The sequence below is a fragment of the Heloderma suspectum genome, chromosome 6, assembly GCF_057233095.1.
Source record: "Heloderma suspectum isolate Gila_16-S chromosome 6, 16-S_ref, whole genome shotgun sequence".
Classification (NCBI taxonomy): Eukaryota; Metazoa; Chordata; class Lepidosauria; order Squamata; family Helodermatidae; genus Heloderma; species Heloderma suspectum.
In genome coordinates, this window is record NC_139463.1 from 6501657 (window position 1) to 6517404 (window position 15748).

The following is a 15748-nucleotide window of genomic DNA, read 5'->3' on the forward strand; positions in this document are numbered from 1 at the left end:
ATTGCTCAGTCTAAGCCCTGCCAATAATAATGCTAGTACATTAGGTGAACATTTTGTCAGATGTACATTTTTTTAGTCAGTGTTGAGAAAAATAATGAAATAAGATAATTTCGTTTTGCATTGAAGATTTTTACTCTTTTTCCTTTTAGTCTTAAAATGACAAATGGGGAGGGAAATTGAGGGGATATTCCCTTCTGTCTAGAATTCTTTAAGTTCTTAAGCCCTAACAGTTAGAGGATCTGCCCTTTGGGGGTGGTTAACTGGGATCTGAGAGCAAAGTGCTTCCAATCCAAATTAATCTCCACAAAGGATTATTTAAGATGCAGAGGGGACAGACCTCCTAACAGGTTTGGAGTAAGTATTGGGGGGATGTACAGCTTGGCTCCAATTTCTTTCTCCCCATTAGGGCTGAGGATGAAGGAAAGGCACACTGTGGAAAGAGCCTATGGTCTCCTCTCATGCTGCCAGGGTATTATGGAAACATGTATGCACAGCTGTGTCTGCATGTCCTGTCTTCCCATGGGGGGGGGGTGTATGTGTATGTGAGAGTTTCTTTTTAAAAATTATATATTTCTGCATACTTGTGGTATCCTGTAAGAATCTTCCTTGAGATTTTGTTTATTTTTGCAAATACTCCATCACACAGGGGGTGGGGACAGAACATTATTCCCATCACTCATGAGGTCACGCTAAATGCTGGAGAGGAAGTTGTTCAGCAGGGTTCAAGTCTGAGTGGACCCATCGTCACCAGCTGCATTATTTATTTCTTCATCCTTTGGGTTTTATTGGTATGAAGGCACCATTCTTGACAGTGTCTTGCACCCAAACAAACTGATGGCCAGGACGCAATTCTGTGTTGTCTTGTAGAGGACACTCTCTGGAGATTTGGGTATTTGATCTGGGGTGGCCAAAATATTTATGTATGTATGTATGTATGTATGTATGTATTTATTTAAATGTATTTCTTAGCCACCTTTCGACTGTAGTATTCCTAATTCATCTCACAATATAAAACAATAAAATTCATTATATAAACCATTTTAAATTTTAACAGTGTTAAAATAAGGTGTGCACCCCAGTTCCTTAGTAATTCCTACATGTTTTGGCTATTATTGATATTGGGGCACCATGTGTCCATGCCCAAAATGTTAGGATGGTTGAAAATCATGTTATATCTTGTAGTGGACACTCACCTGAAGGTGTGATTATATGATTTGTGGTGGACAAAGCTTATTGTGGAGTGTATACCCCCAGTTCCTTATTTGTAATTGTCAACTGGGGTCATCACACATTAATGAGGAAAGCACAAAAATAGCAGCTTTGATGGGAGAGAACTGCTGTGGGTCTTGAAGGGGACAGCCCCCAAGTCAGGGAAATATATGATATTTGATAGTCCAAAGCTTATTTTGGGGTGTAGGGCATATAAACCTTAGTTCTTTATTAACTTTACTGATTGAAGTCTGTTCTGAACTTTTGTGCAAATAAGAAACTGGGAACTAGTAACCAACTTCAGCATTGTATCCCACTTGAACCCGTAACACCCTTGTGAGATAGTTTTCTATTATTCTATTATTCACATTTTACAGATAATGAACCAGTGGCTCAGCCAACACTACCTTAGAAAGTCTGTGGTGGGCCACAGCAGATGTTGTGGAGCAGAAAGAAACAGGCCCACATGAACTCTTAACATGCGCATGCTGCTGCACATTATGAGAAACAGCCCCAAGCATGGAAAGCAATGTTGGCTCTGCTGCCACTAGTATCCTGTACTCTGGAACATGTGAGAGTTACAAGAATGCAAGGGAAATTGGAAAAGTTTCACATCGACAAAACTATAAAAATGCTTAGCCTACACTACAAGGAATGAAAGCTACAAGTATGGTGAAATCTTTATACATTTTATTACCTTTCCTGTGTTTTGATCTTTGGCTTATGCAGATGAGATACCGACTCTTTCTGGGAAATAAATAGTTTGTTTAAAAAAGAGTTCTTAAGTCACATTTAAACTGCTCGTTTTTAAAAAATATATTTTTATTGAGTTTTAATCACGTTTTCATTTCTCCTTATTCCCCATTTCCTCTATTCCAGGCAGGTGTTTACACCTGCTACCATTCTGCTCCTTATAACTGGGCCAGGCCCTGTCCACCAAGTTGTTACCTAACCTTTAAATAGTTCTACTATTTAAAGCCATCCTCTTCCTCCTCAAATCTTTTGGTGAACCAGAATAGCCTGGACTCACTTGAGGGAATTTTTTTTATCACATTGTGGACACTAAAAAAGCCAAATAAAATATCACTACTTGCACATAAAATATGTACCATTACTTGTTATATGTTGCATACTATGACATGCAAAACAAAACAAAACCCACCAACCCAAAAATTTGCCCTCAAGAGATAATTTTGGAAAATTATAATACTCCACCTCACCATGATCCTCTCTTCCCTTTGTTTCCTCAACAATGCTATTATTTCCTCTCTCTTCTTGGCCTGCAAAAAAGTATGTTTGCAATAATTAATTGCAAAGAAACTAATTTAGGGCTCTTTCATAGGGTCTTGTTCAACTTGGCTGTGTAGGAAAGTGCCCATATGGAGCAATACATATTTCTATAGACAATGTTTCCGTTTCACATGTCTTTAACTGATGGGTGAGCCAAATGAGTGTCAGCGATACCCCTGCCTCAAACTCTCCCAGTCCCTCACCTGAGAGAGAGCTGGAATTGTTTTAGTGGCTAAAACAATGAGCTATATATCAGGAAGCCCTCCGTTCAAATCTCTCCTCTGCTATGAGCTCACAAACTGGTCTTAGTCAAATCACACTCTCTATACTGCAGTTTCTGACCTTACTTGTTGTTAAGGATTACAGCAGGAGGGCAGAACCTCTTTCAGGTTGAGTGCTGAATTCCATTTTGGAGGAGCTCTCAGGGGTCGCATTCCACTGGTGGGCAGGGCCAAAGATACCAAAATTACCAGCCTATTTTAGCTTAAAGCTCTTACTGCCAGTAGCTAAGCCTTAGGAGAGGCATTTCAACCTTTTAGAGTGGGAAAAAGAAATGCACAAAATCTGGGAAACTACCAAAAGATCAGTGGTTGGAGGAGGGGGTCATGGCCTTCTTGGGAACCCTGGAGAGTCAGATTGGGACCCCCAGAGGACCAAATCTGGCAGCCAGGCCTGAGGTTCTGCCCCCCTGAATTACAGGGTTATGGGCTGTATCCAGACTAAATTAGTTGAATGTAAGTCCCACTGAAATCAATAGGACAAATTAGTCATAACTTAACTTGTCGCATTGGGTAGTATGCAGTGTCCTAGTGTTAGAGCTAATGACCTTCCACTAGTATAAACTAATGCTTGTGCAACATAATTAATGCAATGGGAAAAAGTTAATTTGCCGTGTTGGTTTACACTAACACAATGTTATTAGTGCTAGTTCTAGGATACAACTGGATGCTACCCATTGATTTCAATGGGAACTAAGGGCAACTAACTCAGTCTGGCTCCAACCCAGTGGCTCAGTTTGCATGCCATGGCAATGCAAGGTTTTTAGAAACATCAGGCTACCGAGCGAGCCAGCCTTTATTCTTGGGTTTCAATCCTGGCTTGTCAGCAGAGAGTCCCTGGCTTGTTTAGCCACTCCCACTGGCAGGAAGAGACAAGTTGGAAAAGTCAAACCATATGAACTAGCATGCTGGCTCGCTCACAGAAACCTAGAGGGGTTTTTCCTGGATTGCTGCAATGTGCAAACCCTCCCGGTATGCTGAAACGCAAAGCATTATTTTCTGCATCAGGAGAAGAAAGCTAGAGACTCAGCTGAGCCAAACACTGGCCCTGCAATCTACCACACCCCAGATGGTATATGCCAAGTTAAGGCAAAGAAAAAGGGAAGCTGAATTGCTCTTCTGAAAAATCTCTATTTCCTTTACAAGGCAAAAAAAATAGTTTTGCTCTGCTTGAGATGGAATTTAGATTTCTCATGGAGCACTATTCTGCCCTGATGATCTGCATTTCAGAGGATACACACTGACAATAGTTCTCCCAGTGGTGCTTCCAGAGCAGAATGTTGTTCTGGCAGTTGCTTGCATAAAACAAAATAGCCTGGAAACGTCTCAAGTGCAAGAGGAAGGGAAATAAATTCATTCTTGTGAGGTTTGTCCGCAAATGTAGTTTCACTGGCTTTCAACCAGTCACAGAACATGCTCTTGAGAAAATTCAATTTTTGCACAAACCCTTTTTGAATAAGACGCTTGCAATGATTTGAGTCCATTATTCTATTCTACCTAGAGCCAAACAAGAAGTGACATCAAGAAAACAAGTGGTACTGTTGGGGGATTTCCTCCCAATGCAAGTAACAGTTTCAGAGGAGTGATTTTGTCAAGCCTATAGCAATGATGGAAAGGATTAAACTCCCCTCTCCATCTGCTTCATCCCTAATAATAATCAGCCCCCAATCCCTGGTGGCTGCATTTAAAAAAACATGCACATTAAATGCAAAGACACATTTAAATTAGGTCTAGTTTGGTCCTTATTCTCTTTCATTTCTATGGTTTAACTGAGACTTGCAAAAGTTATATACAACATATATATGAATTATAACCATCCTCTCCTAGGTTCTGGGTAAGTTACAATACATTCCCATCATAACCACCATGAGAAGTAGGTCTGACTAATCAATATATCATGTAGCTCTATAGAATGATTTCCTAGCCAAAATTAACCAGACTTGCCAATGAATTATGATGTGCAAAACTGAACAATCCTGAGCTCATCTCTTGGTTGCAGAATTATTTAACAAAATAACTTAATAATCGGTGAATAGGCTCACTTCTCCTGTTCATCCAATCTCCACAAGTTAGATTTAATGGATGCTACTGGATGAAATCCATTATATGGTTATTAATTAAATAAGTAGCAATGCTGGCTTGCAAGAAACAGCTGCAAACCTCAGCGCTTTTCAGACCCTCCTAATGACTGCTTGTATCTGGCTTCCTTCCTGGGCTTGATATAATAAAGCTTTTTATTTTTAATAAAAGAAGAAAAAGTCTATTAAAACTACAGAAATACCCTCTAGTTACAGGACAGCAGCCTAAGCACAATACTGTAGCATTATTGGGGTTAGCTAGGGAGTAACATTACTTACTCCTATCAACGAGCTTAATGATAAATTAATGCAGCAGTGAGCCACAGTACAACATGCATAGTTCCAAAGCATGCTTCAGGAACTAATTAGTAAAAAGCCAACATGGTTTTTCCCCATCAAGATATATACAACTGTGGTCAATTCCCATTATATCAGCTGCTGTATGATAAATGATGTGGTCCCAAGAACTGACATAACTGTTGCTTCTGAAGGAGAAAACAGCCTTTGCTTCCTACATCCTTTGACAACAGCTTACTTAGAATTTTGCCAGCCATCTCTTCTCCTTGATTGTCAGAGTCTAATGGACTTTGCTGCCGGATTGATTCCCCATTTCCTATCATGCTGGCTATAAAAACCTCCCCTGACAGCCACAGAGTAGATACTGCTCTGACTTAGAACTTCTGATTGCTCCTCCCTATCCAGTCTTGCTTTGCTTCTGTGCTCGAACTTGATTTCCAGAACCGCATCTTTGATCTTGGAGGACTCCTTATAACCAACAGCCTACATTGGACACATAAGAATTCCATCAAATTTGGCCTGGACCTCCATACCGGAAGAACCAACCTTTTTGATCTGAAAATATTTTTGCATCCCAATCCATGTTATTTGGAAGTAACACCAACTGGTTTCAATGGTAATTTCTTTCTAATAAATGTGCTTTGAATTGAAACCTGTCCATGAAAACTTATGCGGTAACAAATTTGTTAGTCCTTAAGGTGCCATAATGAACTTGAGCACACTCCAGGAGAGAGCGGAGGACAGGAAGGCCTGGTATGCTATGGTCCATGGGGTCACGAAGAGTTGGACACGACTGACCGACTGAACAACAAGGTGCCACAAGAGTCTTTGCTGTTTTTGCTGCAACACACTAATGCGGCTACCCCTCTGAAATTTATCTTTTCAAATCTCTTGTGAGAAAGGCCAACGCTATTCTCTCAGTAACATTAAATCTCAGTCGTTTCGTGGCTGAAATGTGATTTGGCCAAGTCCAACACAATATCCACTGGTCCATATTAAAAACTAAGGGCACAATCCTATGCATGTTTAGACAGAGAAAAGTCCTGCAACTCCCAGCACACCCCAGCCAGCCATGCTGGCTGGGGAATGCTGGGAGTTGTAGGCTTTTTCTCTGTCTAAACATGCATAGGATTGCACCCTAAATCAGTGTTGTATATAGTATGTAGCAGGAATGCCGCACAGGCAGCTGCTGAGCAAGAAAATTCTCACCAAGCAATATTATTTGTCCCCTGACAGCCTATCCAGATTTTAACTAAGGGCTGGAAACTGTTTCACCACAATTTCACTCACAAGGGAATGCAAAATGTTTTTAAGAATTACATGCAAAAGAGAGAGACATTCCATCCTTTCAGGGTTTGTATGTAATTGCCCAAATGCGTGCACTCCATAACCAGGGGTGGGTGCATAATGTAATTCCACAGGAGAAGGAAGAATGTGCTGGATGTCTTAATGAGCACAGAATTCAGCTTCCTGAGAATCTCAGCTTTCATTTTTTTTGTAAATGCACGTTTTCTATCCCTTTATGACAGCAAATATATTGTTGTTGGTTTGGGGTTGGTGTCAATAACCTTTCAAGGGTCCCTTATATCCCAGTGCCTATGGCTGCAAAGAGATTTGGAATCCCTTCCAACTCTGTAATCCTTGACTCCAAGATTTCTGTAAGTACAGCTCTCAATGTGGGTGCCTTGAGGAAATACCTCTTACGACCTGACATTGGACAGTGGATAGCTGGTAACATTCTGGTGATGTGTTTCAATGGGAACTAGGATGGTCTGGCTACAAGAAAGCATAGGTGCTGGGCAGAGAAGACTCATCTTTCTTCCCCCGTCCTAGATAAAGAGAGGGGGCAGGTGAGGTTTGTTTTGTGCAGCAGGAGGTCAGACTGTGCTGGAACTGGATCTGAAAAGCAGGCAAAGAGCTGACTTTGCTTTCACCAGAAAATCCTATGGCACTATGGATTCCCTTGTACATCTGATGGGAAGCAGGAATCTGTTGGAGTGTTAATGCTGTGAACATTAACATGTTCATGTTAACATTAACATGAACATGAACATGTTCATGTTAACATTAACATGTTAAGATTAACATCTTATGCTCAGCCTGTACACATGTAAATAAACCTTACATCACAGAAACACCTTAAGTCTCCAGTGACCTTCTAAGGAATCCTGGGTAAGCGCTGGCACCTGTGAAACTTCTTACTGCTCAGAAGTGGGGTGTATGTAACAATATGGTTGAGAGTGTGCAGGCAATGGCTGCTGAACTCCCTGAATCCAGAGGAGTAGCTGAGTAAGATTTGCACATTAATTATACAAATTGCAGAAGCTAGTTTTTCTCAGATAGCCTGGGTGCAGAATTTAGGGGTTTTTTTTAATACAGCCCTGTCTGTAACTCTGAAGTGCTTGTTGCTAGGTGGTGTTGGGCTTGTCTGACAAAATACATTTTTGGCCCCAAACCACTGTCTGGGGAATAGGGTGGTGCTCAAGAATACAGCTCCAAACACTTTTTCCCCCCTTTGAAACACTGCTGCAGTAGAAATGTTGAAGCAAGGCCATTTCATTCTTTTCAAATTTATAATTCTAATCCAATGCACTTGTATATCTTCCTCTCTCTCAGATTTACAGTGCAATTTAATTATCTCAATTCCCTCTCTGAAAGAGAAAATCAGACAGAAAGCCTTCTAGAGTGATGCTAAAAGGTAGGCTGCATTTCAGCATTCTAAATGGTTTCTGCAAATCTGCTGCATAATATATAGTTACTTATATATAGCCCAATATACCTACATTCTAATAATCCTCCAGAAAATCTAAATAGTAACAAGAAAGATCTAAACCCAATTGTGAGGGGCGGGGAGCCGAACTCACTTTGTTTAGGTACTGCTCTTTCACATCACTTTTCTCAGCTTCAATAGCTTCTAGGGCCCTCTCTTCTTCTTTTCCTAAATAAAACAATATACAGTAAAACACAGAGAGAAGATTTTACTGAATAATTCAAAATGGCTCAAACTAGCAGTCACAAATGTCAGAGCAAATGGTGTTAAGGCGTTTAACAACATGAGAACAGCGAGAGGGCATGCTAGTCCACAGACAGGAAAAGAAGAAGTGGCAAGAGGAAGGATGGGGCCTAGTGAACTCATGCAGGAGAATAAGTTGTGGCAGGTCTGTCAGTGTTTAATCTGCTTTGTGTCTTCTTTTCATTTATCAAGCCAGCTACCTTGAATATTTTTTGAAGAATGTACTGTCTCATTTCAGACCAGATGTGTGAGATACCATTTTTGAATGCTCCCCAATGTAGAAACTCTCTGCATGAAGAAAACTAGGACATCAGGGTGAAAGGCTCTAGCTCAGATTTTTTCCTCTGCAGGGAGGTTTTTGTTTTTACAACAGGGACCATTTAAATATGTGACCCTTTCAGTATATTGTCTGTAGCAATGCCATCTGCTCCGCCACCCCATTCCATTACCAGTCCTGCATAATGGAATTCATTTTTACTAGCTTGTATTAAACCAGAGGCAAGGGAATCCTTCTTACGGGGAATCTGAGGCATCAGTGCTTTGCCTTCAAGCTCTATTATAAAAAATATTGGCAAGGATTCAAAATTGCATCAATATCTTGTTAAAACTAAACTATATATTACGTTCATTGTTTGAGGGCCAAGCAGAAGAGCTGTTTTTCACTACAAATGTACCTGAAAGATTCAGAGGGTAGGATTAATGCCTCCTTTTTCACATTTGTCCCCAAATCACCATCCCTTGCTAGGTTTATGGACATCTCAGACTGCAAGTGCTCCAGTATGTAAAAGCAGCCTTGCAAATAAGACACCAGAAATTAGTACCCACACGCACGTGCAGTTGAGAGCCACACATAACTCTGATGGCCAGTTGTGGAAAAAAAGGGAAAGAGAGCAAATTTTTATTTTTTTATTGCATTTATATCCTCACCACAACAACCCTGTGAAGTAGGTTGGGCTGAGAGTCTGTGACTGGCCCAAAGTCACCCAGTGAGCTTCCATGGCCAAGCGGGGACTAGAACCTGGGCCTCCCAGCTCCCAGTCCTAACACTCTAGCCACTACACCACACTGGCTAATGATTCCTTGCCTGGGCACTTGCACACAATTCTTACCCACCATAGGCAACCAGGCAAATAACTATTTGTAAGTCTGATAAAAAGTGACTTTTAGAAATGTAAATATTAGAGACCATTGTGGCTAAGAAGTGCAATTTTCCACATAAATAATGGGGATCTGGGGAAGGACTGGAGAATCATTCCCCTGAGCAAAGAGACTGCATTCACTTCCAATCATCCTTGCAAACTTAAGCCATCCTCTAATGTTGACTGGAAAATAAAGACATTGCTGTCAGGGCTTTACCGGAAGAGCAGGTGCCCACCAAGAAATCGGGGTGGGGAGTAACTGACGGGCAGTAACCAGTCAGAGAAACACTGATCCCCAGCAGATGTGATGTCTTTTCCAATTTAACACAGGGATGCCTCTGGTACCCACAAGGCTCCTGAGAACAAATAGGACCTCATCTAACAGAGGAAAAGGACTTTACATGGAGATGCTCTCCCAGACCCCACGAGCTCATGAGCTGGTGGCAACTTCAGGACTAACACAAGGGCCAGTTGAGCCAGTGTGACTAGAGTCCAATTGGACCTGGCCATGAAGCTCTGGAGTTACTCTGGACCAGATGGTCTCTATCAACCTAGCCTACCTAACAGGGTTTTTGTGAGGATAAAAAGGGATGGGGAGAATCATGTCAATAATAATAATAAATAGTAATGGTGACAGCCATGTATCCTAAGGTGAAAGAGAGAGGTGGTCCCCAAGACAGAGGCTAATATGAGAAAAGAGGGTTACACTGAAGAGAAGTGTGGGTGATAAGGGGTGGTGCTGCATGAGCTAATACAGCACAGTAGCTAAGTCCCAAATTCAAATTTCTTCTCTGCCATGTACTCCCACGAACTCTACCCTGCAAGGTACACTCTCTCCCACACACACTCTGTCAACCCCTCTGAGTTCTGCGTCTGCAACGGAGGGACAATACCAGTGGTCTACTTTGCAGGTTTGTTCCACGGGCTACTAACACAAGCATTTCTAGGAAGCGCTTTGATGCAAAAGAGACCAGGGCTACTGTACTTTTAATAACGGTGTAGAAGAGGGAATTTCAGCAGGTGCGGCTTGCGCAACACCAGGCGACGCCGGCTGAAGCTTCCTCCTCTGCAGAACTATTAAAGGTGCGAGAGCTCTGTCCTCTTTTTGTATCTGGCCCCTCTCTCTGAACGTGATATACCTGCTAAAATTATTATTAGTAGTAGTAGTAGTATTGCAAGTCTGCTGGCCTCACAGCTCCCCTGGGGGAAATGGGGGGGGTGAAGCAAAGTTTTAGGATTCAGGAACATGGAAAGCGCCTCATGCGGGGAAGTTGGAAGAGAAGAGCGGCCGGGGGTGGGCAGCAGCGGATCCTCGAGAGAGCGGGGCGGCCAGGGAGCGAGGCTTCACGCGGAAGGCCCTTCCCCGGCGCGCGCGAGGGAAGCTCTCCCCGCACATGCTCAGGCGCGCCGCGCCGCGCTCCCACAGCGGCGGCCCCGGGCGGAGGGAGGCCGCGTCCCCGCTCTCCGCGCGCGCTCAGGGGCACGCCTCGGGCTGCTCCCCGCCTGGCTGGGGCTGGCCAGGGCTGAGGGGGGAGCCTGCCGCCGCGGGCCGGGGCCGAGCCGGGCGCACGCGCGCTCGCCGAGGGCTTCCTCACGGCATTCGGCGTCGGAGGAGCGCTGCCCGGGCACGCCGGCGCCGGAGCCCTTCCTGGAGCTCGGCCCGCTGTTGCCGGCCGACTCCCGGCGCGGGGCCAGGCGGGACTCGAGCGGCGGCTGGAGGGTGGCGGAGTTCCAGAAGGACTTGGCCAGCGCCTCGTCGTGCTGGCTGCAGCCCGAGAAGACCAGCGGCGCCGCCGCGCCCGGGGGCGCCGCCATCGCGGCCGTCGGAGGCGGCGAAGGCGCCTCAGGCCTCGCCTCGCTGCGCGCCGTCTCCATGGCGCCCGGGCCGCGGGGGGGCCGCCCCCGCCCCTCTGCCCCCGCCCCTGTCCCCGCCGCCGTCGTGGCGCGCGCGCGTTCCTTCGGGCTCGCTCGGCGCGGCAGGCCGAATGCCCCAGCGAGGGGTCCCCTGCCCCACGCAGGCGGGCGCTGACGTTTATGTACAGTTCTCAGCCCGTTTGCACCCGCGCGCTTCATATACGTCGCTGAAATCGAGATAGTCAAACTTACGCAGTCACAGTCCCCCCCCTTTTGTGTTTTGTTGACATTTCACAGTAGTATTTAAAACACACACACACACACAGCCTTTCTCTCCTTCAGCAAAAGCAGGCCAAATATCCATACAAGTATTCAACATAGACGTTGAAGTTTATGTATAATTCATACGCATGCGTTGAAATTGATAAGTTTATGCAGCCGCTTTTCTTTTCCTCTGTTGTTTTGTGTTCAACGTATACGTTGAAGTTGATGTATAATTCTTAGCTGTGTTATACGTGTATATGCAAGTTTTATATGCATGCATTGAAATTGATAAATGCAGTCACTTTTCCTCTGTTGTTGTGTTTTGACATTTCACAACATTTTTTAAAATACACACGCATTCTTTCCTCCAACAAAAGCAGACCAAATACCATGTAAAGTATTCAACGTATACGTTGAAGTTTATGTATAATTCTTAGCTGTGTTATACGTTTATATGCAAGTTTTATATGCATGCATTGAAATGGATAAATGCAGTCACTTTTCCTCTGTTGTTTTGTTTTGACATTTCACAACATTTTTTAAAATACACGTTCTTTCTCTCCTCCAACAAAAGCAGACCAAATATCCATGTAAGTATTCAACGTTCTTTCTCTCCTCCAACAAAAGCAGACCAAATATCCATGTAAGTATTCAACGTATATATACGTTGAAGTTTATGTATAATTCTTAGAAAGCTGTGTTATACATGTATATGCAAGTTTCATATGCATGCATTGAAATTGACTAATTTATGCAGCCACATTTTTTTTCTTTTCCTCCTTTTGGTTTTGTTGACATTTCACACACACACACGCACCCCCGCCCCCAATTCCTTCTCTCCTTCTGCTCTGGATTAAAGGGAACCTGGAATGGAAACGGAATGTGGTGCCGCCAGGGTGGCTCCAAACAGAGGAAGGGAAAGCTGGAGTAACTCCCATCTTATGCATCGCCCCCAAAAGAGGAGATGCATTGCCAAAACAGGAAAGGACATAGATTTGCCTCCATGTGCTAATTTATATGAATAGATGCAAATGTGGAAATAATTACTATAATTTCAGTAGACTAATAATGCATCTTGCTGTAGTGAGGAAGCTGATCATGTGAACTGGGTGTCTGTTTTCTCTGCTGTCCAGATGCGGTTGATGGGCTACTTCATGGCTCCTGCTACTCCCCTTTCTTAGGGTTCTTTATCTTTAATCAACCAGATCTGGACTGGACAGGCCTTCAAACAGAGGACACTTTCAAACAGAGGACTGTCCTCCAACATCCCTGCAAACAGAAGCCTATCGTCTGTAAAGTAGGACAAGTGGCCACCCTACATCCCATTGTGGCCTCCACAGGAATCCACAAATTCGAAGTCATGGGGGGCATAAGGTGGATTTTGGAGAGAAGAGAAATTACAACCTCCCCAAAAAACTTCTGTCCTCCCAAATCCCACTTGTAATGGTCATTGTACGTTTGACACGGTCACTGAAATGATAGGGCATATAAATAATGCATTAGCCACTCTCTCTCTCTGTTTAGCCTACCACACTGAAAAAAACTCACAGGATTGTTGTGAGGATGAAATGTTTAAGGGGAGCCAATTATGGAGACTTGAGCTCTTTGGAAGAGAGACGGGTTAATTTATAAGTACTTTTAAAGTACTTATATTTGAATCATTTATGTACTGCTTTTCAGGTGTTACTTGTTTTGTATGTTTGTATACCGCCATTCAACCAATCAGCTTCTGGTGCAGTTCGCTACAAATGACGATAAAAATCAGTGCAATAAAATCAGTATGATACACTAAGCAAAAACAAAGTAATCACAATAAAACTAGCAATGAAGCAGCAGTTAGGATAAGACACAGAACTTTAAAAGCCTTGGAGAACAAAAAAAGTCCTTGCCTGGTGTGAAGTGTTAACAGAATAGGTGCCAGGCGAGGCTTCCTAGTGAGGGAGCACCACGAGCAGGGTGCCCTCACTGAAAAGACCCATTCACTGACCATCGCCCACCTCACCTCAGATGGAGGAGTGTAGTGGAAATGCAGAAGACACTTGTCATTTTAAAGAGTTAGCAGTGATGAACACCAATTGCTCCTTTCTATGCCTCAACTTCCGGTTGAGCCTGTTGCTTTAAGTAGCTAGCCATGATTTTTTCACTATTATTTCCCAGAGTCAGCTATCTATTTTAGATAGTAGGAGGCTGTTATTTATCTTTAGATAGCCCTTGGCTAGATGGCAAAGTCTGCCCTCTAGTACAGTCGGAGATGGTCATATAGTTAGTTATATGTACTGGCTACTGGCCACTTGCTAGAGCTAATCCTTTCACTTAGTGAGAATGCGTAAACATTCTAGAAGTTATTAGAATATGGCCAGAACATAACTAAGTTTAATGTGAGCATAATAATATATGTGTCCCCCAAATTCAGAATCTCGGTGCAGGCTAAAATGCAGGAAGTGCAGTGTGGAGTCCAACTGTCGCTGATTCTGAGGGAGTTCCCATTGGCTATAAAAGAATAAGCATTACGGTCTTGTTCTATAGTTTCTTGCTGCAATCATTGCCTTGTAGCCGTTTGCTTTCTTACTTGCTTATTTTATTCCTGCGTAATACAATCTTTCCCTTACCCATTAATATGTTAATTGTTTTTAAATCTCAAAAAGAACAATAGCCTCTTGGCAACACAATAAGCCAACTGGAGGAGAGCATCTGCTAATGACTCATATGGGGTTGATGTAGGGAGGTTGCAAAGGTACCTAGGTCCCAATGATTTCAGGCACAATCCTGTGCATGTTTAGGCAGAAAAAAGTCCCACAACTCCCAGCTTTCCCCAGCCAACACCCTTAGGGTCTTAAAGGTAAGTGCCAAGACTTTGAACTGGAAAAGATTGAAAGCCAGTGTTTTCAGCAACAGTGGCTTGATACTATCCCAATATCCAGTCCCAGTTAGTAGCCTAGCATCTGAATTAACTGCATTTCCTAGATAGTCTTCTAAGGTATCCCCACATATAGCACATTGGATGCTACCAGAGCATGGTTTACTGGGGCCAGGCTATCCTTGTCCAGAAAAGGCCAAAGCTGGCACATGAGCCTCAGTTATTTCATGCAAAAGTGGCCACCTGGGCCTCCAGTGACAAAGCTGAATCTAGGAAACACACATAGCACTCAAACACTCCAAACCTGATCTTTTAAGGTGAGTGCTGCTCTGTCTAGAATAGGCTGAACATAATCTGGTAAAGGGTGGTCTATGCTGGGAAAGATTGAAGGCAAAAGGAGAAGGGGACGGCAGAGGATGAGATGGCTAGATAGCATCACCGATGCAATGAATATGAACTTGAGCACACTCCAGGAGAGATCGCAGGACAGGAAGGCCTGGCATGCTATGGTCCATGGGGTCACGAAGAGTCGGACACGACTTAACGACTGAACCACAAAAATAAATATAGTACTGGGAAAATGGACTGTATTCCAGAAAAGATTGTGCTAAATGTACTAATGATTAAAAAAAAGGAATGGAAAAACCCTACAAAAGTGCTAAATTGACAGTGATGAAGCAGGCATATTAACATTAAAAAAAAAAAAAAAGGTAAAGGTGTCCCCAACCAGTCGTGTCCGACTCTAGGGTGCGGTGCTCATCCCCGTTTCTAAGCCGAAGAGCCAGCGCTGTCTGAAGACGCTTCCGTGGTCATGTGGCCGGCATGACTGAACACCGAGGTGCACGGAACGCTGTTACCTTTCCCGCCGAAGCGGTACCTATTTATCTACTTGCAATTTCTTGCTTTCGAACTGCTAGGTTGGCAGGAGCTGGGACTGAAGACGGGAGCTCACTATATTTACGGTCTCCTAAATGGTGCCAAGTGTAGTCTAATCCTCTTGAAAATTCTAGTTCCACAATATATCTCCTTTTGACTAACCTTACTTGGCTCAGATGAGTATTGCTCAGGATGACTTGCCCCTTTCTGGAGAGGCCAGGGCTTGACTTTGTCACTGGGGCAACAAAAAATGGTGTCTTATCTCTGGGGGTGGGGGAGAGACTAGTTTCAGGAAGCAGATCTTGACAGCATTTTCAGACAGCTTAGTCAGTCCAAAAATGCTACCTGTCTTGAGTTTGGTACTTTTATGGGCTATGCCAGTTGCCCATTCATATCTCTACAGTCATCCCAGATGTTTGGGTAAGAGGTCAGACCTCTTGTCTACACCTCAGAAATCACTCAACAGCTGTCAGTAAGCTGTGAGCCCCACAAATCACCCCACACTTTGGGGAGGAGCAAGATGAAGCTGAACCCCCCCCATTACCTCACTGCTTTGGGTGATGGCAGATGCCCAGTCAAACCTCAAAGAGTTA

General features: G+C 43.6%; 1 protein-coding gene across 4 annotated transcripts in view; it reads right to left on the bottom strand.

Moving 5' to 3' along the window:
• The window catches only part of HOATZ (HOATZ cilia and flagella associated protein), a 35752-nt gene extending 24023 nt beyond the window's left edge, over positions 1-11729 (bottom strand). For 2 of the 4 annotated variants that reach the window (XM_084803549.1, XM_084803550.1), the window contains exons 1-4: positions 10900-11729; positions 8017-8090; positions 2430-2489; positions 1907-1956 (exon numbers count right to left, since the gene is read on the bottom strand). In XM_084803549.1, coding sequence (XP_084659675.1) covers positions 1907-1956; positions 2430-2489; positions 8017-8090; positions 10900-11377 — 662 coding nt within the window. In that variant the 5' untranslated portion in view covers positions 11378-11729. Of the gene's footprint in view, positions 1-1906; positions 1957-2424; positions 2490-8016; positions 8091-10899 lie in introns of all 4 variants that reach the window. The other 2 variants (XM_084803551.1, XM_084803552.1) reach the window with 2 other exon arrangements.
• Positions 11730-15748: the final 4019 nt, after the last annotated feature.